Source organism: Rhinopithecus roxellana, chromosome 5, assembly GCF_007565055.1.
Source record: "Rhinopithecus roxellana isolate Shanxi Qingling chromosome 5, ASM756505v1, whole genome shotgun sequence".
In the NCBI taxonomy this organism is placed as follows: Eukaryota; Metazoa; Chordata; class Mammalia; order Primates; family Cercopithecidae; genus Rhinopithecus; species Rhinopithecus roxellana.
Window position 1 is genome coordinate 13,638,576 of NC_044553.1, and position 25,595 is coordinate 13,664,170.

Genomic DNA, 25,595 nt, shown 5'->3' on the forward strand with positions numbered 1-25,595 from the left:
CTCGAAGAGCTCGGCCGTGGTAGCCATCCCGGCCGGCTGAGAGGCTCGCCCTGCACTGGATGCCGTCTCCGCTTCACATGCTGCGCCTCAGAGGCGCGGCGCACAGGTCTCCGCTCGGCTCGCCAACCCTGGCTCCGGGCCGCCGCGGGCTCCCCCACTCCCCACAGATCCCAGGCGGGGCGGGAGAGCTGCCATGAAGCGAAGCCGCAAACGCCTGTCAGCTGCCTCCCGGCGCCACCCGCGCTGCTCCCATTGTCACCGCCTCATACGCCGGAAGTGGAACTGCGCGCGCCCCGGAGGTTGTCGGGAGGGGCCAGCGAAGAAAACTAGCGGCGGGCAATCCGAAAGGAGTCTCGACGCTACGGTATGTGAGGAACTTTGATCCTTGCCGGCCACCATTCCGGAAGTGGAATTTAGAGGAAGAAAATACCAGAGCTGCTGGGGATAGGTAAATTTCTCAACGTTATAGGTTGGGGTTCTTAGAACTTTTGTGGTGTGTGTTGGGCTAGAGCGACTCAGAAGTGTTAGTCACCTCACCTAAAAATAACCTCTCTGCTGAGCGCGACCGGTTTGTGGCGCAAGATGAGCCTCGGGGCTTCTGGTAAGAGTCCGTCTGAGAAAGCCGGTCTGCACTGTTCCTCGGTGGCGACCTTAATTATGAGATGAGCTAATGCTTTACTGACTTACCATGGCGCAGCGGGCAGTGTGGCTCATAAGTCACGAACCGGGAACTCCACTTTGTGGCACCGTGAGATTCTCCAGGTAAATGCAAATCTGAATCCTGATCGATGAAGTAGCATAGTTTTGTGGTGCTTCGTGGCCCAGGTTTGCCACGAATAGCTGCGTGACCTTGGGCTAGCCAGTTAACAGACCTCTGTTTTGTCTGTTAAATGGAGATTTTAATAGTCCTACCTTACAGTGTTGTGAGAATTGAGTTGATGACTCGTACATATTAAGTATTACGGTGTATGTTTAGTATTAGTATTGGATTTTAAAATGACCTCCGTCTGCTTAGGATTACAATGGAGATGACTAAGGGTAAACGTAGAAAATTTACTGAGCACTAAACATGTTTCAGATTTTTCAACATGCATTGACAAAATCATTCAGGAACATTTTATTCTACTGAAAAATCCATGCTAAGTTGCATCAGACTTTTTTATGTTGTTATTATTGCTATTTTTTCGAAACGGAGTCTCGCTCTGTCCCCCAGACTGGAGTGCAGTGGCGCAATCTCGGCTCACTGCAAGCTCACGCCTTTCTCCTGCTGCTCAGCCTCCGGAGTAGCTGGGACTACAGGCGCCCGCCACCACGCCCAGTTGATTTTTTGTATTTTTAGTAGAGACGGAGTTTCGCCATGTTAGCGAGGATGGTCTCGATCTCCTGACCTCGTGATCCACCCGCCTTGGCCTCCCAAAGTGCTGGGATTACAGGCGTGAGCCACCTTGCCCGACCCAGACTTTTATTTTTATCCTGTGAATTTGTGTCATTGGTAGAAATCATCTGTTTACAGTTCCTAATTGTTGAAGAAAATAGAAACAAAAAAATTAATTCGCTTTTTCATATATTGTGTTAAGTTGATCTGGTCCCACTTTTAGAATTTGCCGTGTGTAATCAAAATAGCTCTGTTAAGAGAATTATACAGTAACTCATTGTAAAATGTTGGTGGCAATCGACTGGGTCTGTTCACCTTTTTTTCTCTGGCCATTGATAGTTCTTTTTTGTCACAATTCGTTCTTCCCTGAAGAAAGCTTATAGTGAAGTAGCACCATAGTAGAATTGAGATCGAGGCAGAAAAAAAAATGATTGTAATTTTAAATGAAAATTGGTTGGCAATGAGGATATGAAAAATTCCTTCTTTGCAACCTAAACAGTTTTTGTTCCTGAGGGCATCAGAGTTGGAGTTTACCATTTCCCCGCAGGATTTCTGGCTGACACTAACCCCAACATTTGTTGTTGGACCTCAAATACAGGAGATTATATATATTCTTTAGTACATACTTTACCAGGAGCATCAGTCCATCCAAAGTATCTCTCATTTTACTTTGGTTACATATTCCCTTTGGTTACCTATTTCTAACTGCCGTTCCCCTCCCCTTGACAGGTAGCTCTTACGTCTTGGATGTTACCCTTTTTCATTGTATGCATTTTTCAAATTACATAATTAAATGTGCTTTAGACTTCACTTCCTAATGTTACATTTGTCAGATTTCTCAGCACTATTTTAAAGAAACATCCATGATACTTTGTGTTCATCTAAGGCAGCTTGCCCAATAGAATTCTTTATGATAATGGAAAGGAGAAATGTTCTTAATTTGTACTGGCTAATACTGTAGCCACTAGCCACAAGTACCTATTGAGCTTTTGAACTGCAGCTAGCATAACTGAGGAACTCAATTGTTACTTTTGGGTAATGTTAATTAATTTTTATTTAAGTTTAAATAGCCACATGTGGGTAGTTCTACTGTGTTGGACAGTGCAAATCTAGGCCATTGTTTTTTCTTGCTCTGTAGTACTCCGTGGTTCACATCCTACACATTTTACCTATCCCCTTTCCCTAGTGACGACCTCTCCCAAATTTGCCTCCAAAGAACACTGCCAAAGTATGCATCCTCAAATTGGTCCATGGGGCATGTCTATGCCGATTTTGACTAAAGACTGCCAAATAATCTGCACTTTCACCCACCTACGCACTCACCAGCAGCAAGAAGGAGTTCCTATATCTCCATTCTTTCCTAACATTTAATTTTTGCCAGTAAAGGACATCTTATTTTTGTTTGCATTTCTGTGTGTAATAATGATTGTTAGTCCTTTAAGTTTCCTTTACTGTGAATTGCCTGTACATGTCTTTTTTTCTTTCAAAGTTGCTTATTTTTTCCTCTGAATTTGTAGGAGTTTGTTTTGTATTCTTAATATTAGTCCTATGTCATTTTTAGAAAGTACTGATATTTTCTTTAATTTTACCATCGTCAATTAACTTTATGTTTCCCTTGATTAAACAGAAATCACTAATTTTGATGCAATCGAAGTAGTCGCTTTTGGGAATTTGTTGAAGTTTTTTCTTACCCATATTTCCCAAAAATATCTTCCTACAGTATCTTCTCTTAACTTTATAATTTCGTCTGTTACATTTAGGTCTTTAACCCATATGTAGTCCATCTTTGGATATGGCGTTAAGTAGGAATCCCATTTCGTTTTTCTCTGTACTGTGGATCCGTTTTTCTGACACCATCTTTTAAGCAGTATGTCATGTCTTCATTAATTTGTGAGGCTATTGATAATGTTAGTTATGTCTCCTCATATAAATGTTGGTTTGTCTCAGTTCTAGTACTTTGTCTTTCTTGTGCCAATAACATATCTGTTGCTTTTGTAGCTCACCTTAATATCTCATAGAGGTAAACTTTTTACTGCTTAAAAAAATAAGTTTCTTAAATCCTAGTTTTCAGAATGAATTTTAACTATGATCAGGATATTATTTCAGAATAAAAAGTCAGATAGGTCTGGATGGGCTTTTCAATACATTTATGGAGGTAGCAAGTTGGGTTCAAATAATTTAATTCTGTATCATTGAATGACTTAGTTAAATTTTATTATATTTTCAGTTTTCTAACTTCTTGGGGCAGGTGTTAGAGCTACACAGATATGCACTGACATGTTATAAGTGTCAATAAGTGGCCAATATTTAAGATTTAAGAAGGCAAATGATATTTTCTCTAAGTACGTATTTCCCATAACAAAACTTGGTTAAAATTCTGGTTTAAAGGTTTCCTTTCCAGATAATAATGGCATCCAGTTACCTCTGGCTTAGGTCAGTATCATACCCCATAGTTGGTAGATTCATTTAAGCTTTGAATCCTGTTTTAGAAAAAGCATATAATAAATTAGAAATGATAGGTTGAGTCATCCAACAAAATATTCATTGAACACATATTGAGACATTGTATAAGGTCCCAGATTAACTTATCTTCACAGGCAGTTGTGAAATTTTTATACTTAAGAACTTTAATGTTCCTCCAGAAAATTAGATAATAAGAGATTGGACTACAGTTTAGTCCAGAGAGCTCTACTATTCATATGCAGAGATTTAGATAAACAAATGGCATTAACCTGCTATGCCATGTCATTACTGGTGTGCTACCTGATTCTTCCCCTTTCTCAATCAAGAAAATGTATCAGAATGTAAGTGAGATTTACCTACACATGGGTAACTGCTTTTGGGTTTTTTTGGTTGGTTGGTGGTTTTTTTGTTTGTTTGTTTTGTGTTTTTTTTTTTTTTTTTTTTTGAGATGGAGTCTCACTCTGTTGCCCAGGCTGGAGTGCAATGGCAAGATCTCGGCTCAGCTCACTGCAACCTCCACCTCCCGGGTTCAAGATTCTCCTGCCTCAGCCTCCCGAGTAGCTGGGATCACAGGCATGCACCACTACACCCAGCTAATTTGTGTATTTTTAGTAAAGACAGGGTTTCACCATGTTAGCCAGGCTGGTCTCAAACTCCTGCCCTCAAGTGATCTGCCCACCTCAGCCTCCCGAAGTGCTGGGTGAGCCATTGCACCCAGCCTACATATAGATAACTTTGAATACATTCTTATATATTTTTAAAATATTAGTAAACATCAATATTTTTTAGCAAATCTGCTTTAGCCAGGTATGTTTTTGACTCTCGGTAAAAACTGCTGATTTGTTGCCACCCTTTTATTTACAAACAAGAAGATAGGCTAAGGGAAGTTAAGTGATTTACTCAAAAGTTAACAGCTGATAAATGACATTGTTCTGGACTTTGGAGTGGAGATAGAAGGAATGAGGAAAAGTACATATTTTGGAACTGAGAAACTGTGATCTAACAGATTTCTGTAAATAAGCAAAAACATCTTCTGTTTCTAACCAAAGAAAAGATAAATTAGTAACTGCTTACTGTTCAACTTAGCACATGCAAAAACATTCTGATTTTATTCTTTTTTTTTTTTTTTTGAGACGGAGTCTTGCTCTGTCACCCAGGCTGGAGTGCAGTGGCTGGATCTCAGCTCACTGCAAGCTCCGCCTCCCTGGTTCATGCCATTCTCCTGCCTCAGCCTCCTGAGTAGCTGGGACTACAGGCGCGGCCACCTCGCCCGGCTAATTGTTTGTATTTTTAGTAGAGATGAGGTTTCACCGTGTTAGCCAGGATGGTCTCTATCTCCTGACCTCGTGATCCGCCCGTCTCGGCCTCCCAAAGTGCTGGGATTACAGGCTTGAGCCACCGCGCCCAGCCTATTCTTTTTTGTTACCTAAAAGTATCTTTCAGGGCCATAGAGATAAACCATTATTACTAAAATGATCTTCCTTGTTTTTGTAGGGATTGGCAAGAAGACTCAGGGTACCTGTCATTCACTATAGGTTGAGTAGAATAGAACATTCCTTTTAAAATTGTACCATCTCAACTAATGAATCCAAAATTGTGGAGGGTTAAATTGAACCACTTTGTTAGTCCTGCTGTAGCTATTAAGACAGAATCAGAAGAAAAAAAGTTATTATAGATGCCTAAAATGGTTCAAGTATATACTCCTTGCTGACCAAGATGATATCTGAGTGGCTGAGAGACAAGGATTTTGAATTAGAATCATGTACTCTACCTAAACTAAATAACTAAATTGAATTAAGCATTTTCAATAATGGATTATATACCAAATATGAAAGTTACTCTAATAGTAATTTAATGGGCATTATAATTTTTTGGTTGTTGGCATTTGTGGTTGTGTGTATGTATTTGTTTCTCATGTATTTTATTATTATTACTGTTTGCCTTATATTTGGGAGTTTTAAAAAAATTCTTTCATCTTGGTTTTACTTGGAAGAATCACTTATAATGTTTCTGTTTCCATAATGCAGGCGGTATCCAACTGTTGAAAAACGAGCCAGAGTCTTCAATGGAGCAAGTTATGTGCCTATTCCCGAAGATGGTCCCTTTCTTAAAGCACTGCTCTTTGAACTTAGATTATTGGATGATGATAAAGACTTTGTTGAGAGTCGTGATAGCTGTTCACGCATCAATAAAACATCCATTTATGGGCTCTTGATAGGAGGTGAAGAACTCTGGCCAGTTGTTGCTTTTCTGAAGAATGACATTATATATGCTTGTGTTCCACTAGTTGAACAAACTCTGTCCCCTCGTCCGCCATTAATTAGTGTTAGTGGAGTTTCACAAGGCTTTGAATTTCTTTTTGGGATACAGGATTTTCTTTATTCGGGTCAAAAAAATGACTCTGAGCTAAATACAAAATTGAGCCAGTTGCCTGACTTGCTTCTGCAGGCTTGTCCATTTGGCACTTTATTAGATGCCAACTTACAGAATTCATTAGATAATACCAATTTTGCATCTGTGACTCAGCCACAAAAACAGCCAGCTTGGAAAACTGGAACATACAAAGGAAAACCACAAGTTTCTATTTCTATCACTGAAAAGGTAAAATCCATGCAGTATGATAAACAGGGTGTAGCGGATACATGGCAAGTTGTTGGAACAGTGACTTGCAAGGTGAGATTTTTCTCTGGTATTTGCTTTATTGTTTTATTTAACATATGGAGAAAGTTAAATTTGCTAGTTGTGTTTTAAATAACATTTTTTATTTTCATCTTAGGCAGCAGTTGTTAAATGGGAGAGTCATGTAAAATTTTATGTTGTCTTTGTATTCCTTACCAATTATATTAGTTATCTGTGGCTGAGTAAAGAATTGTCTCATTGTCCCCAAAATAGACATTTATTATTTTCCTAGTTTCTGTGGGGAAACTCTACACTGGGAACTTTCAGTGTAGTCACTCATGAAGTTGCAGTCAGGTTTTCAGTTGAGACTATAGGCATCTGAAGGTCTGACTGAGCCTGGAAAATCTACTTGCAAGATGACTCACTCACATGGCTAACAAGTTGGTCCTAGTTATTGGAGGAAGGCCTTAGTTCCTTTCCACATGGACTTCTCAACTGGCTGCTTAAGTGTCCTCACACTTGGTGACTGGCTTCCCTCAGACCAGATGATCTGAGAGAGAGAGAGAGAGAGGAGAGAGAGACGGACAGCCAGGCAGAAGCGATTATTTTTATTACCTAGCCTGGGAGGTTACACTTCCACTACTTTCTGTTCAGTAGAAGCAGGTCATTAAGTGGTCCATATTCAAGGGGCATGGAATTAAGCTCCACCTATGAAAAGAATAACATCAAATAACTTCAGAACATACTTTAAAGTCACCACTACTATTTTCCATTTTCTTTAGGGGGTGAAATTGACATCTCTGGCATATCTAAAATTATATTGAAGGACTCTTATTTAAATAAGTCATTAGATTAATATTGGGTTCTCTGTAGAAATAGAAAATAGGAGAAGACAATGGAAATAACAATACAGTTAGTGGTGATTAATGCCATGTTGAATAATGATTGAAAATAAAATCCTCCAGGTAAACTTTCTACAAGTTTATATTAATAGTGTTCTCGTTTCTTTATTTTTCTTTCTTCCTTTATTCCCTGCAGTTACATATATTTTTTATATGTCAAATTTAATGTGTGGCTGTAGATAAATCTGATAGATAAAACTAGAGTTCAAGAGCAGAGAATTAGAACAGTCCTGACGGAAATATTGGGTCTATCTTTTTTTTTTACCCTGTTTAACGTTAAAGTTATGTAAAAGTTTTTGTGCCTATTTTAAACTCATATCTATCGTAGTCAAAAATACACTCCAGTTACTCACTTTCTTAGAAATAACTATTGTAAATGGCTCCAAAATTGAGGTGTTCATGGATTATGTCATTCTTAAGTTTTAAAGTAGTTGAATCTTTTTTCTCATAAGTTCAATGAAATGAAAATAGAAAAATAGGGCCCGGCACAGTGGCTCACTCCTGTAACCCAGCACTTTGGGAGGCCAAGGCAGGCAAATCATTTGAGGTCAGGAGTTTGAGACCAGCCTGACCAACATGGCGAAACCTTTCTCTACTAAAAATACAAAAATGAGCCAGGCGTGATGGAGCACACCTGTAATCCCAGCTACTCAGGAGCCTGAGGCATGAGAATCACTTGAACCTGGGAGGCAGAAGCTGCAGTGAGCCAAGATTGTGCCACTGCACTCCAGCCTGGGTGACAGAGGTAGACTCTGTCTTAAAAAAAATAAAATAGAAAAATTCACCAATTCTATTTTTTTTCCATTCTGTAGCAATAAATAGGGAATATGTTATTTATGATATAATGCTAATTAATACCATGGCATTTAATGTCTCTGTTCGTTGATAGGCTGACTGCAGTTTACTCTTAGGAGAATTTGAGATTGGTTCCTACTCTTAGTCCTGATACAGATTATCATGATGGGCAATTTTCTTATTTAAAAAATGTTCTTAAGGGAAAAAAAAGGGGGTATACCTTAACCTACATGCTAAATGTTTCTTTAAGGTTGTATGTACATAATATAACTGTTAGCCAGACATTCTTTAAGTACTTCCGAAACTTACTGTTTAAAGGAATTTTATTGTGAAGCCCAATGTAAATGGAAATAATCATCTTCATTTTATCCTACTCTGGTAGAAAACCAGAGCCAAAGGCCAGTGGTCCAAAGTTCTAGACCTCATTCTTCCAGTAATTTTCTGTATGTCTTTAGAAAGTTACACAATTTTGTGAATCTTTTCTCATTTTTAAAATGAGATAAACTCTTAGGTGCCTTTTTTTTTCTTTAATAACTTTTATTGCTAAAGTTGGGTTTACATATGCCAGATTGGTTTAAAGGGTAGTACACCAATTCCTTCTAGAATGGATGTTCTCATCCTATAGTAAATAACTGGTGATCCGGCATTTTAAGTGCCCAGATAGATTCATTGGCGGGTTCCATGATGGCTGATGTTTCTCTGACCCTTTACAAATGTTAAGAGTAAATACCATTGTAATTTAATAATATTCAGTTTATACTTAGTATAAATTAAGTATAAATATTATTAAATTATAATGGTATTTACTATTGATGTTTGCTTATTTTGTCTCCATAAATATCTATCAAAAACAAAACTACTTTTCATTTGTTCTTATTAGTTCACATATAGAAAATAGCAGATGGTTTGAAAGTTAAAACCCTAAAAATTTTTTTTAAGTTTTAAAGTAAGATTATATGGCATATTTATTTTTAATGTGACTAACATTGTTGTAATTGTCACTGACAGACCTTATAAAGGCACTAATTATATGTAGTACTCTTCGTAATGCCTGCCTGCTAAGTACTTACATTGTATAGCAGATACGTAATGAATTCCCACACATGTCAAATATTAGATAAAACATTAAAAGTGAAACATTTCATGTTAGAAATTGAAAACAAAAGTAGGTTTATAATTAGAAAAAGATAGCCACTCAGCAAACATTTTTTATTACTGTTTTCTATGCATAGAAATGTGTCAGGCACTAGAGGTACTAAGAAAAATGTAACAATTCTTGTTTCAAAGAATTTAAAGCTTGAAAAGAGAAATGGACCAGATACCTGTAGATAGTGGACAGTTAATGCATGGTGCAATCTATGTATATGATAGTGCATTAGGAGCTAAGTGTTATGCTTTCAGAGTTCACTAACTCTTAAAATATTGTGTAGTTCTGGTGAAACAGAAGATACCAATAATTATTATGGGGCTCAGTTGGTCAGTTTGATCCAGGCTTTAATAGAGGTGAATTTCAAGAGAGAGGTACAAAGACCCTGACTACCTACACAAACGCAAGTAAAGTATGTCAGTCTGGTTGGGCCAGAAGAAGCCACTGTAAGATTTATGGGAGTAAAGATGTTTAACATAGAAATTAGGGCTTATTCAAGAAGCACTGAGGAAATAAGTCTTTGATCCTCTAGCTATAGCCTTTCAGAAACAGTCCCTGAGGAGATAGTCAAATCAAAAGTTCACAAAGAAGTCTGAAAAACTGTCATGTCTGTCTGTTAATGACCTCACAGAGGAAATTCAAGGAAAGGTCCGCAGAAGTGTAGCATCTGGCCACTTTGGCCTTGAAGTAGGAGTTCAAGGACAGGTTTGAGAAGCTGACCTATCTGGCTTCAAGGAACTTTCAAGAAAAGTTACTTCCTTTCCTCTTTTCCCTTGTGAATCTCTCATGAGTACCTCTCATTGGCAAACTAACCCAGACTACATAGGGAAGAAGATCCTGGGCTTCTCTACATAGCAAAGGTAGGCTGTAGAGGTGATACAGAGTGTAATACTTCACAGAGAGCATCAAATGAGCTAAGACATGAAGAATGAAAGCATTTACAGGGAGAAAACATTGCAGCTGGGAAGGAATAGCACATGCAAAGGTGCATTTGGAGGTATAAGACAGTATGGTTTATTTAGGAAAATGCAAGAATCCAATATGACTACATGTAAGTTGCAGGGTAGAAAATTATTAAGGAGGTAGATTTAAAAACAACCCCATTGAAAAGTGGGCAAAAGGCATGTACAGACACTTGCCAAAAGAAGACCTACATGCAGCCAACAAACATGAAAAAAAGCTCAACATCACTGATCATTTGAGAAATGCAAATCAAAACCACAATGAGATACCATCCAACACCAGTCAGAATGACTATTATTAAAAAGTTAAAAAACAACAGGTGCTCACAAGATTGCAGAGAAAAAGGAACACTTTTACGGTGTTGGTAAGAGTGTAAATTAGTTTAACCATTGTGGAAGACTGTGGCAATTCCTCAAAGACATTGAGGCAGAAATACCGTTTGACCCAGCTATTCCATTATTGGGTATATACCCAAAGAAACACAAATCATTCTGCTATGAAGATACATACACACGTATGTTCATTGCAGCACTATTCACAATAGTAAAGACATGGAATCAACATAAGTGCCTATCAATGATAGATTGAATAAAGAAAATGTGGTACATATACACCATAGAATACTGTGCAGCCATAAAAAGGAATGAGATCATGTCCTTTGCACGGACATGGATGGAGCTAGAAATCATTATTCTCAGCAAATTAATGCAGGAACAGAAAACCAAACACCACATGTTGTCACTTATAAGTGGGAGCTGAATGACGAGACCACACGGTCACGGTGGGGGAACGACCACACTGGGGCCTGTTAGTTGGGGAGGTTAGGGGAGGGAGAGCATCAGGAAGAACAGCAAATGGATGCTGGGCTTAATACCTAGGTGATGGGATGATCTGTGCAACAAAACACCATGGTACACGTTTACCTAGGTAACAAACCTGCACATCCTGCACATGTACCCCAAAACTTAAAAGTTGAAGGAAAATAAAAAGGAGGTAGATAAGAGCCAAACAATGAAAGGCTTTACAAGTAATTCAGAATTGAAGTAGAATCACTGAAAGAATTTGAGCATGGAAAAAGTATAATAAAAATTATGTTTCATTAAGATAGCTCTGGCATGGAGAGCTAGGAGGATGGAGGATTAGAGGACCGATTATAGGAAAACAAGTCCAGAAATATTTAGTGGGCTGTGGCAGAAATTGTAAGGGCCCGTATTAATGTGGTTCAACAGGAATGGAGAAAATTCAGCGGATTTAAATTATCTTTGTAAGAGCTTTAGAGATAAGCAATGGAGTCTATGAGGGCCCTCCTGATCTCTGGCTTGGGTGTGTAAGAACATGATAAAACCATTAATAAGAACACAGAAAGCAAAGAGAATAATACCTAGAGAAAAGTGAGTTAATTGGGGAAAATGACTTTGATAAATTTTGAGAAGCCTGAAACAGACATTTGCTTCTGAGATTTTGGTGATAATCTTTCTGTTTGCATTTCAGTGTGATTTGGAAGGAATCATGCCAAATGTTACCATCAGCTTGAATCTCCCTACCAATGGATCTCCACTTCAAGATATTCTAGTTCATCCTTGTGTAACTTCTCTTGACTCTGCAATTCTGACTTCTAGTAGTATTGATGCAATGGATGACTCTGCATTTAGTGGGCCTTACAAATTTCCATTCACTCCACCTTTAGAGTCATTCAACTTATGCTACTACACTTCCCAGGTAAACAACCCTAGAATAGTTGAGAGTTTGCTGATCTTTATATTCATAAATACTATTGATAAGTAAATGATTCATACTCTTGGTATGAGAACTTAGAAAAAGTTCTATTTATCAGACAATAATTGATGAATGAAGATGAAGATTGAGGCCAGGCACCGTGGCTCATGCCTGTAATCCCAGCACTTTGGGAGGCTGAGGCGGGTGGATCACTTGAGGTCAGGAGTTCAAGGCCAGCCTGCCAACATGGTGAAACCTTGTCTCTACTAAAAATACAAAAAGTTAGCCAGGCATGGTGTCGTGCGCCTGTAGTCCCACCTACTTGGGCGGCCGAGGCAGGAGAATCGCTTGAACCCAGGTGGCGGAGGTTGCAGTGAGCCAAGATTGCACCAGTGCACTCCAGCCTGGGTGACAGAGTGAGACTCCATCTCAAAAAAAAAAAAAAAAAAGATTCACTTCTTTGAATGAGATACCTCTTATCTTTGGTGTTGGTAACTACTTGTAAATAGCTTTCAAAATAATTGAATTTCTTTTTTTTAATGTTCCCTAAAAATGTTCACGGTCATGGGATAGATTTTGGTATGATTTAGTAGTGGTTTTAACCATGAACATAATAAAATACCCCTCATTGCAGGCAACCTGAATTACAAATATATATTATTATTCATATCTATTTATTTATTGAATAACTGCTTGTGTGTTAGACATTGTCCTAAGCACGTTACATGTATTTTCTCTAGTACTGTAGTACTGGTAACAGCCTTTAATTAGACATTATCCCCATTTTACAGCTCAGGAGAGTCACCAAGAAGTGAAATGACTTGCACCAGGTCTGTAGTTGATAAATGGCACTGCCTGGATTTGAACCCCAATTTTTCAGACTCCCAAACCTCTTTTCTACTATACCATTTATCTCTTGTCCTAGTTGTGGATGAGTAGGTTAGAAAAACCTACTCAAGCTAGCTTAAGTAGAGCGAATTTATTTTGAGAATGCAATAGGCAGTCTCATTGCCATTTAAGAGTAAGAAAAGAAGCAGACACAGTTCTTATCAGCCTGTACTCAAGGTCCACCTTGTCTGTCACATGTCTGCTTCTCAGTCTCCTCTTTCAGCTGGCTTTCTCTGCTTACGCATCACCTTACAGCTCTAGGGCTTGCACTGTATAAGTAGTCTTTCTGTGTCTTACTTCACATGTACCAGAAATAATGGTTGGCTCACCCCAGCCTACAAGTTGTTTCCTTCAGTCAGTTATTGATGACCAACCAAGTAAGTTACTGCTGAACGAGGGGATTGGAGAACTCATGGGATTCAATTGGAGCAACAGAGCTGTGGGCAGATTGGCAGTGCCTGCTGCACGCCTACTGCGTACCGTATGCTGCAGGTCAGAGAACATGGAGACGGGGAGCCTGGATGAGCAAGTATAGGAACAAGAATGCATTGTACACCTTTGTAAAGCACTTTTCTCATCTCTGAAAACAGAAAGAGAGAAGAATCCCTATCCTTATAATGAATATAGATTCATCATTGCTGTTACTAAAACAACTTGGAATAACCTCTAAGTCATTAAAAGTAACTCTTCTCAGTTACTTTTGGTGTTTTAGACCCATTAACCTGAGAATTATATAGACATTTATGTTTCTTTTTAGGTCCCTGTCCCACCAATTTTGGGATTTTATCAAATGAAGGAGGAAGAAGTACAACTAAGAATAACCATTAATTTAAAACTTCACGAAAGTGTAAAAAATAATTTTGAATTCTGTGAAGCTCATATACCTTTTTACAATAGGTAGGAATAAAATCTGTATTGCCATAATTTCTGTCTTCCTTAATACATTCCCACTGCTCCACAATAAATTGTCTTTCTCTTTTACCTTATTTTTAAGGTCTGAATAATTTTGTTCTATTCAAATGAATGCTGATTTTCATGATATAGTCATAAAAATAATCTGTTTGCCTTTAAATATGCCTTTATCTTTCTAGTAAAACTTACTAGTAAATTATACACTTAAACCAATGTAGCTTCCTCAGGAATTATTTTTCTACTGGATTTATTTCTAGCAATTTTTCCGTATACAAGTCAAACCAAACTGTCAACAACCTGGTGAATTAGCCAATTATAATATTACTTTATTATCAGTTCTACTTTTAAATTTATTCTGCAGCACAGTTTTTTGTCAAAGTATATCTACATATGTAGTAAAATCATAGTCTTAATGTTATAGCAACCCATGTGACTGTATTAATACATTTTGTATGATTTCATAGTTGTCTTAAGGACTAATAATGAAATACACATCATCACCAAAAATGTTTATATGTGTTTTGTTGTTTTTCAAGATTTAATATTCATTATTTTTTCTATTCTGCAAACTTGAATACAGATCTGCTTTTATGCTGTCCTTGTATTAAGTAACAGTGGCCAAGTTTGACTTAGATCTCAAAACTGTTACATCTGTGATCTTTTTCTATTTTGTCCCTTTCTTTTTAAAGAGGTCCAATTACACATTTGGAATACAAAACTAGTTTTGGCCAGCTCGAAGTATTTCGAGAGAAAAGCTTATTAATCTGGATTATTGGTGAGCAAGTTTTGTTTATTGATTTCTTTTTTCTTTACATTTACTGTAGAATCTACTTGATTTAGAATAGTTGATTGGTATATTTGTGTTTTAGGCCAGAAGTTCCCAAAATCAATGGAAATTAGTCTTTCTGGAACTGTAACTTTTGGAGCCAAGAGCCATGAGAAGCAGCCATTTGACCCAATTTGTATTGGAGAAACAGCATATTTAAAGGTAAGCATATTTATATGGCTTACTACAGTAGAGCCCTTCCTTTGTTTTTCTGTTTTGTTTTTTCGTTTTGTTTTTTATTTTTTTTTGGGGGACAGAGTCTCACTCTGTCGCCCAGGCTGGAGTGCAGTGGCCAGATCTCAGCTCACTGCAAGCTCCGCCTCCCGGGTTTACGCCATTCTCCTGTCTCAGCCTCCCGAGTAGCTGGGACTACAGGCGCCCACCACCTCACCTGGCTAGTTTTTTGTATTTTTTTTAGTAGAGACGGGGTTTCACCGTGTTAGCCAGGATGGTCTCGATCTCCTGACCTCGTGATCCGCCCGTCTCGGCCTCCCAAAGTGCTGGGATTACAGGCTTGGGCCACCGCGCCTGGCCTCCTTTGTTTATAAATTGCGTATTTCTACTTGATTTTTAATGTTTTCTACCAATTGTTTTAGAATTCTATTCTTTTTGTCTGGGATAAGTTCTCTTTTGGATTTTTGATTTTTTGTTGTTGTTTAGTATTAGTCACTTCTATTTCACTTAATACTTGAACATTTTAAAAAGCCAGGCATATAGGCGGGGTGTCTGTAGTCCCAGCTACTGGGGAGACTGAGGTGGGAGGATCACTCAAGCCCAGGAGTTCAAGGTTACAGTGAGCTAAATTGTGCCACTGCACTGCAACCTGGACAACAGAATGCAACCAGATCTCTTTTAAACAAGGGTTTTTTGTGTTTTTTTAAAAGGGAACCAGCTAACCTAAATACCCCAACTCAGTCTAATTCTACTCAGCTATTGGTTATCAAATTTGAGATTTGGGCCAGGCATGGTAACTCCCACCTGTAATCCCAGCACTTTGGGAGGCCAAGGCAGGTGAATCGCTTGACCCCAGGGGTTCAAGACCAGCCTGGCCAGCATGGTGAGACCCCACCTCTACAAAAAATAGAAAAATCAGCTAGGCATGGTGGTGCACACCTTTAGTCACAGCTTTTTGGGAGGTTCAGGAGAATCACCTAAGCCTGGGGAGTTCAAGGCTGCGGTGAATCATGATAATGCCGCTGCATTCCGACCTGGGTGATAGAGTAAGACTGTCTCAAAAAAAAAAAAAAAAATTGAGATTTGTGTACAAAAAATAGAAAATGTAGTCCTTGCCCTCCAGGAATTTTTCAGTGTTGCACATCAACAATTTATCAGTGCTAACAGCTTTGGTATTTCAAGAAAAAGGTGCTACAGCTGAAGTTATTGTGGAAAGCTTTACAGGGGAGGTGAAGTTTAAGCCAAACTCTGAGGCCTAGATATGCATGAATATGAAGACTTGAAGACTGACTAACAATTGTTTAGATAAAGAAGTTACTTAGAAGAGTAAAGAAGGATAAACAAGGCATGCTTAGAAACCAGTGCTAAAAATAGTAGTACTACAAGAGACTGGATATATAATTTAGATTAAGATTATGGAGTGTTTGAATCTGACTTTTATTACTTTGGTTGATGGTGTACTTCTTTAAGTAGGGGAGTAGTCTTTCACAAGTGATACTTTATGAATGTTAATCTGGAATGGATGTAAGGAAGGTGAGTAAAAAAACTAGAGACAAGGCATTCTATAACATATTAATATTCCATATGAAAGGACAGTATTATAATAAGTTAATAATGCTGAGTTAGTGTGGTGTCAACAGAAAGAGAAAAGAAGGGAGAAGGGAGAAAAATGAAGGGACTGCTGTAAAAGCTGTGATGAAAGTAAAGCCTCGACTACTAATTAAATACAGAGACAAGAAATGGTGTTCAAAGATAGTATTGTTCAAAAAAAAAAAAGGAACTTAAACCAAACTTGACGCTTTTTAAGAGGGTAGAGACATGTGAATCTCATTCGTTCATTGTTTTATTCCAAATATCTAGTCCAGGACCTAGCACATAAATATTTGCTGAATGGATGAATATACCTAAATTATTGATATGGAGAAAAATGGGAAGAAATGGGTTTCATATCATATTTTTGGCTGGTAATAGCAATATAGCCCATTGTAAATGTTCGGTGGGTAGCTAAAAATCTAAAGCTTGGTTCATAAGAGAAGGCTCAGCTGTATATAAGCATGTAGGAATTATCCACAGAGAAGAAATGGTTGAGGCAGTGGAAATAACAGAAAAAGATAAAATAATACAGGAAGATTCAGAAGAACAAGTGAGGGAATTGAAGGAGTGATTAGAAAGGTAACAAGAAAACCTAAATAAAACGTATTAAAGAAATCAAGAGAAATACAGGCAATTAGGGGAAGTGGTAGTGAAGTCAGAAGTATACTGGTGATAATTCATTTCTTCTATCTTGGCTTCACTTGTGTCCAGAAGCTTTGTTTCAAGGATTATTATAAAAATTCCTACTTCAGGCCGGGCGCGGTGGCTCAAGCCTGTAATCCCAGCACTTTGGGAGGCCGAGACGGGCGGATCACGAGGTCGGGAGATCGAGACCATCCTGGCTAACACGGTGAAACCCCGTCTCTACTAAAACATACAAAAAACTAGCCGGGCGAGGTGGCGGACGCCTGTAGTCCCAGCTACTCGGGAGGCTGAGGCAGGAGAATGGCGTGAACCCGGGAGGCGGAGCTTGCAGTGAGCTGAGATCCGGCCACTGCACTCCAGCCTCGGGACAGAGTGAGACTCCGTCTCAAAAAAAAAAATTCCTACTTCAAATACCTTTCAGAAAAAAATGTGCAATGTTACCACACATTGTATGTCCTTCAAGGGTAGGAATTACGATTTTTCTATTCATTCCTATCACCAACCATTTACACTCACATTGAAAGCATGTAGCACATATTTTTGTTGACTGAATGATCTAAGTGTGTTTTACAGATTTCAGTTGTATGGGATATCAGTCTGGTCATAACTTATAACTATACTTAACGTTGTATTGAGAATTATACCAGCATTGAGAATTATACCAAAAAAACAAGCAAAAGCCCTTTATTATCAGAAATAATTTGAGTTGCAACAGGAAAAAAAATTGCTGAGAAAGTCTGAAAATTACATTCTAAATCACATATTATGCATGTGATCAGTTAGTTTTGTAATTAATAGAGAAAGTTGGGAAATGGGAGAAATTTTCTGGGAATAGAGATAGGAGAAAAAATATATAAAAAGATCTCAGGATGCTGCAAAAATCTGGAGCATTTAGCAGCAGAGATGAGGAGAATCACAGCAAAGGAGAACTGGAGCTCCATGAAATGTAGATTTTTTCATAGGTCATGTGAATGTCATTGTAACTTAGGGGCACCCTGGCCACTGCACTGCAACCTGGACAACAGAGTGTGCTATGTTTTCAGAGAAGGTACTAATGATTCACTCTCTTACAGCACAGTGTAATAGTTGGCATTTGTAGTGATAGCCCCACATTGTCAATGAAATCCAGGAATTATGGAGTATGTTTTAGAAAGGTTTTCTAGGTAAGGGAAAAGGTAATTCCTAAGCTTAGCTCTGTAAAAGTTAAATTTCACTCTTCTGGAAAATTAAGTAGTACAGCTCATTCCCCCTAAACACAAGATAAACTGATGTTTCTGTTTTCATAATTACATTATATTTTGCTAGAAGGTTTATACTTTCTTGCCTGTAAAAGACTTGTGATCTAGAATATATCATAACCACATAGCCCTAGGGATAGAACAGAAAATACGGCATACAAGACAGCAGCACAGTGGGAGACAGCACCAGCTTTTGGAGTCGGTGTGGTCTGAGTTCAAATGCTAGCTCTGCTGCTTATGTGCTGGGATACCAGTTGCTTCCATCTTTGAATCTCAGTTCATTCAGCATACCTTGCAGTATGGATTAGAGCTGTTAGTGAAGTGCATATTGTGTGTTAAGTACTTCATAATGACAGCCTTACAAAGAAATGGCCCTAAGGCAAAGGGAAAAAAAATTGTGTGTGTGTTTCTGTATACATATGTGTGCACACACACATGCACACACCCACAATTCAAGTTTAAAACTTCTGTATTAGACTTTTTATTTTATTTTGTCAACTGTGTAAAATAAATTCCCTAAAACTGGGTCAAGGGAAAAAATGCAACCATCCTTTTTACCAAATAATCACCTTAATTTGTTATATTTCTCTCTTCTTTCTAGCTTCATTTTAGGATCTTAGATTACACGCTTACTGGGTGTTACGCAGATCAGCATTCAGTTCAAGTTTTTGCATCAGGAAAACCAAAAATAAGTGCATGTAAGTTATACAGATTCAAACTAACTTAAGGGAACTAAAATGGTGTTTGCAGTTATTATCTAAGGTAAAATTTGAATGTAACAGAACTTAGAGATTATAGAATAATCCCAATTTATAAAATTCTGGACTGATCCTACCCCACATAACTGTTTGTATACTTTACACTGCCCTCTGCCTTCTTGTTTATAAAGTGGTCTGGATGAGCAAAGATTGGGATAGAGGTGAACTTTAGTATAAAATTTGATTTGTTTTTCTCTGGTTATTTTATTCAGAGATGGTTCACAGAAACTGTGGTGTTGAACAGACAGGACTTAAACCTGGCTCAGCCATTTCATTAGCTGTATAACTTTGGGCAAATTAGTGAACTTCTTGAAGTTTTAATTTTCTTGTCTATAAAATGGAAATAATAGTGCGATTTGCCTCAGGCTTGTTATGAGGTTTAAATAAGATTATATTGACTCAGTATGATACTTAGCATATAGTATGGATTTAGTAGATACTAGAGATGGTTCTTATTTAAAACCCTTTTAAATATCTTTAGCAAATGTTGCAATCAATAAGCGTTATTTAGCACCTTCTCTATTCTATCAATAGGAAGACAATAAAAAAGACGTTTCCTGATTTTAGTATGTTTAATGGTTGGTAAAGTATAGATCTATATGTGTGTACACACACACACAAAACGTGAAAATATAATGAGACAAAAAACAATTTATAAATGAATCAAAATTATTTAATTCAGATTAAATAGAAATATGTAACATAGAATAGTAGCTAATATTCTCCTTGACCCAAGGAGAATAAAGCTGTTATATATGTGGACAAGAATGATCCCAATTTACACACATTTTTATTATTATAGTTAGATTAATATTTCTTAAACTAAGGATTAGGGTTCCTAAAACAAGAAGAAGAGGAAAGGACTCTCCATGGACATTTCAGGAGAATTAGAGAACTTAGAACTACAGAATTGTAAGCAGCTACTGTGCATGACAATATAACTTCTATGTAGTATAACCAGAGTAAACCAGTATTCTTTACTTCCCTAGGCTTGCCCTGTGTTTTGTCTTACATCATTTTTTTGTTGTATATATGGGAGACTGAAAGCAAACAGACCAGTATTTTAGATTGTCTATGGGAAAATATTTTAATTTATTTATGTTAACTAAACATACTACAGTAATTTCCAGAGAGCATAATACAGGATGGGAATATACCTGCTTAATACAAAATATGTTGAATGAAAGAACTCATTTTAAATTAATATTACGACCCATCTTTTCTTCCTCTGTTAGTTTCAGAATGTGACTGCCAGTTTGTGCAATTATGTAAAACTTTATTTTGCCATCATCTTGACAATAAAATCTATTTTCAAAATATACAACTTAGTTTAAAAATAGTAATAATAACACTTTAAATAATAATGGCTAATTTAATTAATTTAATAATAAATTTAAATAATAATGGCTAATAGTAATTTAAATAATAATGGCTAATATTTATTGCTTACTATATGCCAGGCAAAGTTCCAAGTGTTTTATGTATATTATCTCATTAATCATCACAGCACCCTATGTAAGTGTTGTTATCTCCATTTTACAGATGAGGACACTGATGGAACTGAGAGATTAGGGTCCCATAGCTAGCAAATGGCAGAACTGGGAGTCAGATACTCAAGCATTCTCGCTCTGGAACCTGTCCACTTAACAGTATGCTGTCTTGCCACTCATTGTTAACTGGGTTTGAGTACTTTGAAGAGAACAAAAAAGACAATATAGTCTATATTATTTTCATTTATGAAGAAGGGCATGAAGAAGAAAGGTAGAAAAGGCTGAACTGGATAATTAATTATATTTAATCGCATATTTAATTATATATATATAAAGAATTTACATATGTAACTCCAAATGAACATTATTATCTCTTTACGTATCAGAAAACTTCAGTTCAAATAGGTTGCCATTTTTGTAGGGTTTCAAAGCTATTTTTAAAAAGGCTTAAATTGATCAGAACTATAATAAGAAATCAGTGAAGCAAGCCGTTTAGAATGTTGCTAGGAAGTTGGGTGTTAATTTATATCTCTGACATTTTGGGTAAAGAATAGCAAGACCCAGAATCAGGGCCATCGTGATAAGGTTATAGAAGAGAAACCAATGAAAAAATTTTAATGTTTTTACAGTCAGAGTAATGGTCCATATGAAAAAGATTTTAGAGAAAATGTGAAGATAAAATTGGCAGATTTGGCATAAATGAGAGATATTTCATGTAAGGTCAAAGATGGATTGTTCACATATTTAATGAGTCCATATTTGTAAAATGATAAAAGTTATAATAAAGTCTTGATAATATCAAATTAAAATGAATATTTCAAAGTATTGCCTTGAAATAACTGCATTCCACAATTTCAAAAAATCATGACTTTGCTCTCGTTGAATTTTTGCTAAGATAAAATAGTCTTATCATTAATTTCTTTTTCTTTTCTTTAGACCGGAAACTAATTTCTTCTGATTATTACATCTGGAATTCTAAAGCCCCTGCTCCAGTAACATATGGATCATTATTACTGTAATAGTCTCATGTTTAAATGGGATTATATAATGATAACAGTTTGAAGGAAATCATAATCTTATGTTTTTAATGTGGATGCATATAACCTGTGAGTGAAAAATCACTGAATGATTTAATTATAAAAGTAGTCTTATTTAGTGTTTGTAGTCTGATAGAACTTGAAAGGATGTTTTAAAAGCTAATGTCTCCAATTTTGTTAACCTTTGATTTTATGCCAGTATAATTCAGAACATAGAAAAGTAATGATTCACTTGGGCTCATTTTAGACTAGTCCTGGGTCACCCTGCCACACTTGTTTCTTAGTGTTTCTGTGGCAAACATTGCTAATCAAGTATAGCCCTTTTCTGTACTGAGCGTTGGATAAAGGGTCAGGCTCCTTTTCAAAAGTTCAGAGATTCAGGGTTGTAGATGATGTGCAATATAAAAACTATTTTCTCTTCCAAATCTAAGTACTAAGCTCCTAGTATAAGGTGTTGTTGCAGAATACCAGAGGTCATGTTAGAAACAACTACATCTCTTCAAAAAACAGCCAACAGAGACAAAGGAAAAGTGTTTAAGTAGTAACCTGTTCTTCTTAATCAGAACTATCCTATTGACTAATAAAGAATCTGCATAATTCTACTTTTCTACTTAAGGTGTGTAATCTCTGTTCTAGAGTTAGTTTTTAAGTAAGCTTGTTAATCTGCCACAATGACATTTTGCTTAGGATGTCAGTAGCCATATTAAGGTGTGTGGAATAGCTTCAGAAGATGATCATAGTGTTTTGTAATCGTTTAATGTCTGCAGCTAAATTTTTAAAGGTAATTTAGATCTAATACTGCTCTTTCTGTGTCTTATTATGTTAAAATTAATGAATGAATTCTGGTAAAAATTCAAAAGGCACTCTGTGGGTAGAGAGTATCATTTAAGCTTATTTTAGTCACATGTAGTATATATCTCCTTAAAGCTGTCACTCTCACTTTCTTACCATTCTCTTGATTTCTTCAGAAACCATCTAATCATCATCTTTATTCTCTACTTACTTCTGCAATTATATGTCATAATTATGTTTTCAGAGCAGTTCATTGTCAAGTTGGACTTTAAGTGACCATTCAAGAAAAGATGAAATCTCACGAACCTCAAAACTTCATTCATGTTTTTTTACAGATTAGAAAAAAATACGCATTAAAGATTAATGCTCAATTTGATAATATCTTGGGTTCTGTTTTTTAATGAGTCTTCTAAGGAAAAGCTTAGAAAATCTGCTAACTCCTCAAAAAAGAGCATGATAGTTTAAAGGGATAGTGCATATAAATTTAGGATTTGAAATATGATTTTTAAATTAAGGTCAGTCCTACTCATAAACTCATTTTCTGCAAAGCATTATCATGGCATAAGGTTCTATGTTCAAAATTATCCCTGCCTGACCAGGACTTTAACTTGTTATTCTAGCTTAATCATAGATAATCAGCAGTGAAAACTTTCCTTTAGAAAGAAGAAAATATCATTCCCTGTAAGTTATTTGATCTCTTTTAAACTCAAATAAAGCTTAACATTTCACTTATGTTGATAAGTTAATGGTAATGGAGCCATTTGGAATCTTGATTGTATAAATGTTTACCAAATACACTAAGGTAAGCAAGAGGCATTTATCTAGTGAGTAGGCAAAGATTTAATATAATAATCCCCTAGGCAAAAGTTTATAAGCAGTTAGAAAAATCAGTGAATCTTCTGTTTGACATTTCTAGAAACCGGAGGAAAATCTAGGGTGTCCTGGAAAAGTGATGAGGTGTTGGGGAACCTGATGCCATCTGTTGCCATTCCATTCTAACATAGTGCTACAGAACTGAACCAACTTAGGTTTTCATCCCATTGAGATCAGCTGGGCACACTGTGATGCTTTTGATTTTGTCTAGAAACCTGTCACTTCAGGATAATTTCTGAAGACAAAGTCTGTTTCCCGTTTGGTAGGTGACCTGTTTAATGTTTTCCCTGTGTCTGGGAACTCCTTAGTGTAATTAGCGACCTTTGAACTCCACAACTAATCCTGAGCTATTTTGTATTCCTTACTCATCTTTAAGGCTGGACCTTTCTTTTCTTCAGAGTCCGCTGCCACAATTAAAGAAGAAACAGCTGCATTTCAAAGGGATTCCGATTCCAGAAGCTTAATCGTGATTGACATGTTCTTATTCTAAGCTATAAGACACTCTAAGAGTCCTTTCTTGGGTTAAAACTTCAATCATTTTCTAAAAAATTATCTCACTATGGATTTTATTCATTTTCTTTGATAACTATTCTTTGCCTTTTTAACTTGAAAGATGCTTTGCGTTTGCAGTGAATATGAGCAACTACTTCCAGTGAAAGATTTGGATAGTGTCAGACTTTCTCTAGATGCAAAATTGCTAAATTCCCTTTTACTGCCAAAATATGATTATGAAATCTGATGTCTATCACATAGGTAGTTATTCTTCAATAAATTCAAAAGGTTAAAAAAAAAAGTGTTAAATTTTTTAGAATGAACTCCAGAAAAGATGGTTCATGATTTTGTAAACTCTTATTTTCTCTGTTTTTTACTAAACAATATTTTAAAAACTTTTTAAAGCCAGCAATATAGTACTCAGGCAATACACCCTTACGGTAGTGGCATTTTTTTTTTTTTTTTTTTTTTTTTTTTTACTTTTTAAGTAATTGATTCAAATGTCAAGTTTGAAGTAGTCTTGTCAGGAATTCCGATGACAATTTGTTTAAAAAAATTTTGTATTAAACATTAGTCTGTCCCATAAAATAGTTTCATTTTTTCACACCAATTCAGTATTTCTATTGGATTAAAATTACGGTGTTTTTATACATTGTATGATTTAAGATCTTTCAAGGCAGACATTTATACTTAGTAACAATTGCCAATTTTTTTTCCGTTTTTTGTTATAGTATTTCAAAATACTTCATAGACATTGATAGACTCCTACACTACCCCTGGGAGCTAGGTAGGTGGAATTATCATCCAGGACTTCTGTAGGGACTGCTGCCACAACAGAATGGTTGTTCCTAAGACAAAGGTCAAAAAAAGGGGTGTTAATAAACAGTCCTCAGGTTTAAGGGACTTTTTTAGGATTACATCTTAAATTCCAACAAATCAGATTTAGGAGTTACTGAAAGTGAAATTGATCCATCCCTCATCCAAACTTTGCAATACTTTCCTGTTCTGACATCATTTAGATAGTTAGCTGTATTATCAGATTAGAAACCATTGTACCAGGCTGCTGAAAGGAAAAGGAGGCAAAAAGCTAAACATGGGATGAATTCTGAACCTTTTAACCTGGCTGAAGTACGTTGGTCCCTGTTATGCAAATACCTTCAATCCTCTGCTAAGTTCAGTGGAAATAATTTTCTTGAATGACAGGTTTATTCAGCAAGGATTCAGTTGGTGATTAATCCCCCTTTGATCTAGGGTATTTCACTTAACTACCAGTTACCTCGTTCTGACAAAGTGCAACTGAGATTAGGGAGATCACTAGAACACTACCAGGGTGTGCGTTTATTCTCTATAACCTTTTAAAGCAAGGGCCAAGAATGCAATTTATTTTCAGTATTTGAAGATGTAAAGTCCTGTCTGCTAAGTTAGAAAGTCAATTGAATACCAAATGAAGTTTATTTCTTACGTAATAGAACAAACATTTCTTTTTGCTTTGCCTAACAATGATATTAGGAAACATAGGCTTTGAAGAAAGAAGAAACAAAGACTACATTCTAAGTATTGCTTCTAGTTTTGTTTCATGCACTAGAGTATACTTACTGGCCCTGAGATAACCCAAAAATCAAAGCAGTGGCTACAACTTAGGCTGAGAAAATGCTTCTGTTTCATTAAGCTGCATGGTTTCTTCTCACCTTTCCCCCTACCACCACCACCACCATTAGAAAATGTCATACTGTGTGGTAAAGAAATCCAGTTGAGGAAAATGTGTTGTAGTACACGGTTATCCACCTTAAGACTAATGATTTTGAAGCTTTGTTAATTATTTCTTTTCTTGAGGCAAAGGAGCTTCTTATGTTTCCATTATAAGAATAATTGCATTCATTTTCAGAACGCTTTTTTT

At 36.6% G+C, this 25,595-nt stretch overlaps 2 protein-coding genes across 3 annotated transcripts in view; one reads left to right on the forward strand and one right to left on the reverse strand.

Annotated features, from left to right (window-relative positions):
- EXOC5 (exocyst complex component 5) overlaps window positions 1–387 on the reverse strand; it is a 64,544-nt gene extending 64,157 nt beyond the window's left edge. Inside the window, exon 1 of the mRNA XM_010356234.2 lies at window positions 1–387. Within this exon, the coding sequence (XP_010354536.1) occupies window positions 1–27 (27 nt within the window). The 5' untranslated portion in view covers window positions 28–387.
- AP5M1 (adaptor related protein complex 5 subunit mu 1) lies at window positions 246–25,595 on the forward strand. 2 transcript variants are annotated; one of them, XM_030929793.1, is made up of 8 exons: window positions 246–448; window positions 5,866–6,511; window positions 11,756–11,983; window positions 13,626–13,765; window positions 14,470–14,555; window positions 14,650–14,768; window positions 18,858–18,954; window positions 21,441–25,595. In XM_030929793.1, the coding sequence occupies exons 2-8, from the start codon at window positions 6,449–6,451 to the stop codon at window positions 21,521–21,523; spliced, it is 816 nt and encodes a 271-aa protein (XP_030785653.1). In that variant the 5' UTR covers window positions 246–448; window positions 5,866–6,448; the 3' UTR covers window positions 21,524–25,595. The 2 variants fall into 2 exon arrangements, with proteins under 2 accessions (XP_030785653.1, XP_010354535.1); XM_010356233.2 differs by having other exon boundaries at window positions 271–762; window positions 21,441–22,714.

Excerpts from the sequence above, each read along its gene's own strand:
- AP5M1 (XM_010356233.2), top strand. The coding sequence starts at position 689 with ATGGCGCAGCGGGCAGTGTGGCTCATAAGTCACGAACCGGGAACTCCA. Across the intron at positions 14,556-14,649 it reads CTTATTAATCTGGATTATTG|GCCAGAAGTTCCCAAAATCA; the intron begins GTGAGCAAGTTT and ends TTTGTGTTTTAG. Across the intron at positions 18,955-21,440 it reads AAAACCAAAAATAAGTGCAT|ACCGGAAACTAATTTCTTCT; the intron begins GTAAGTTATACA and ends TCTTTTCTTTAG.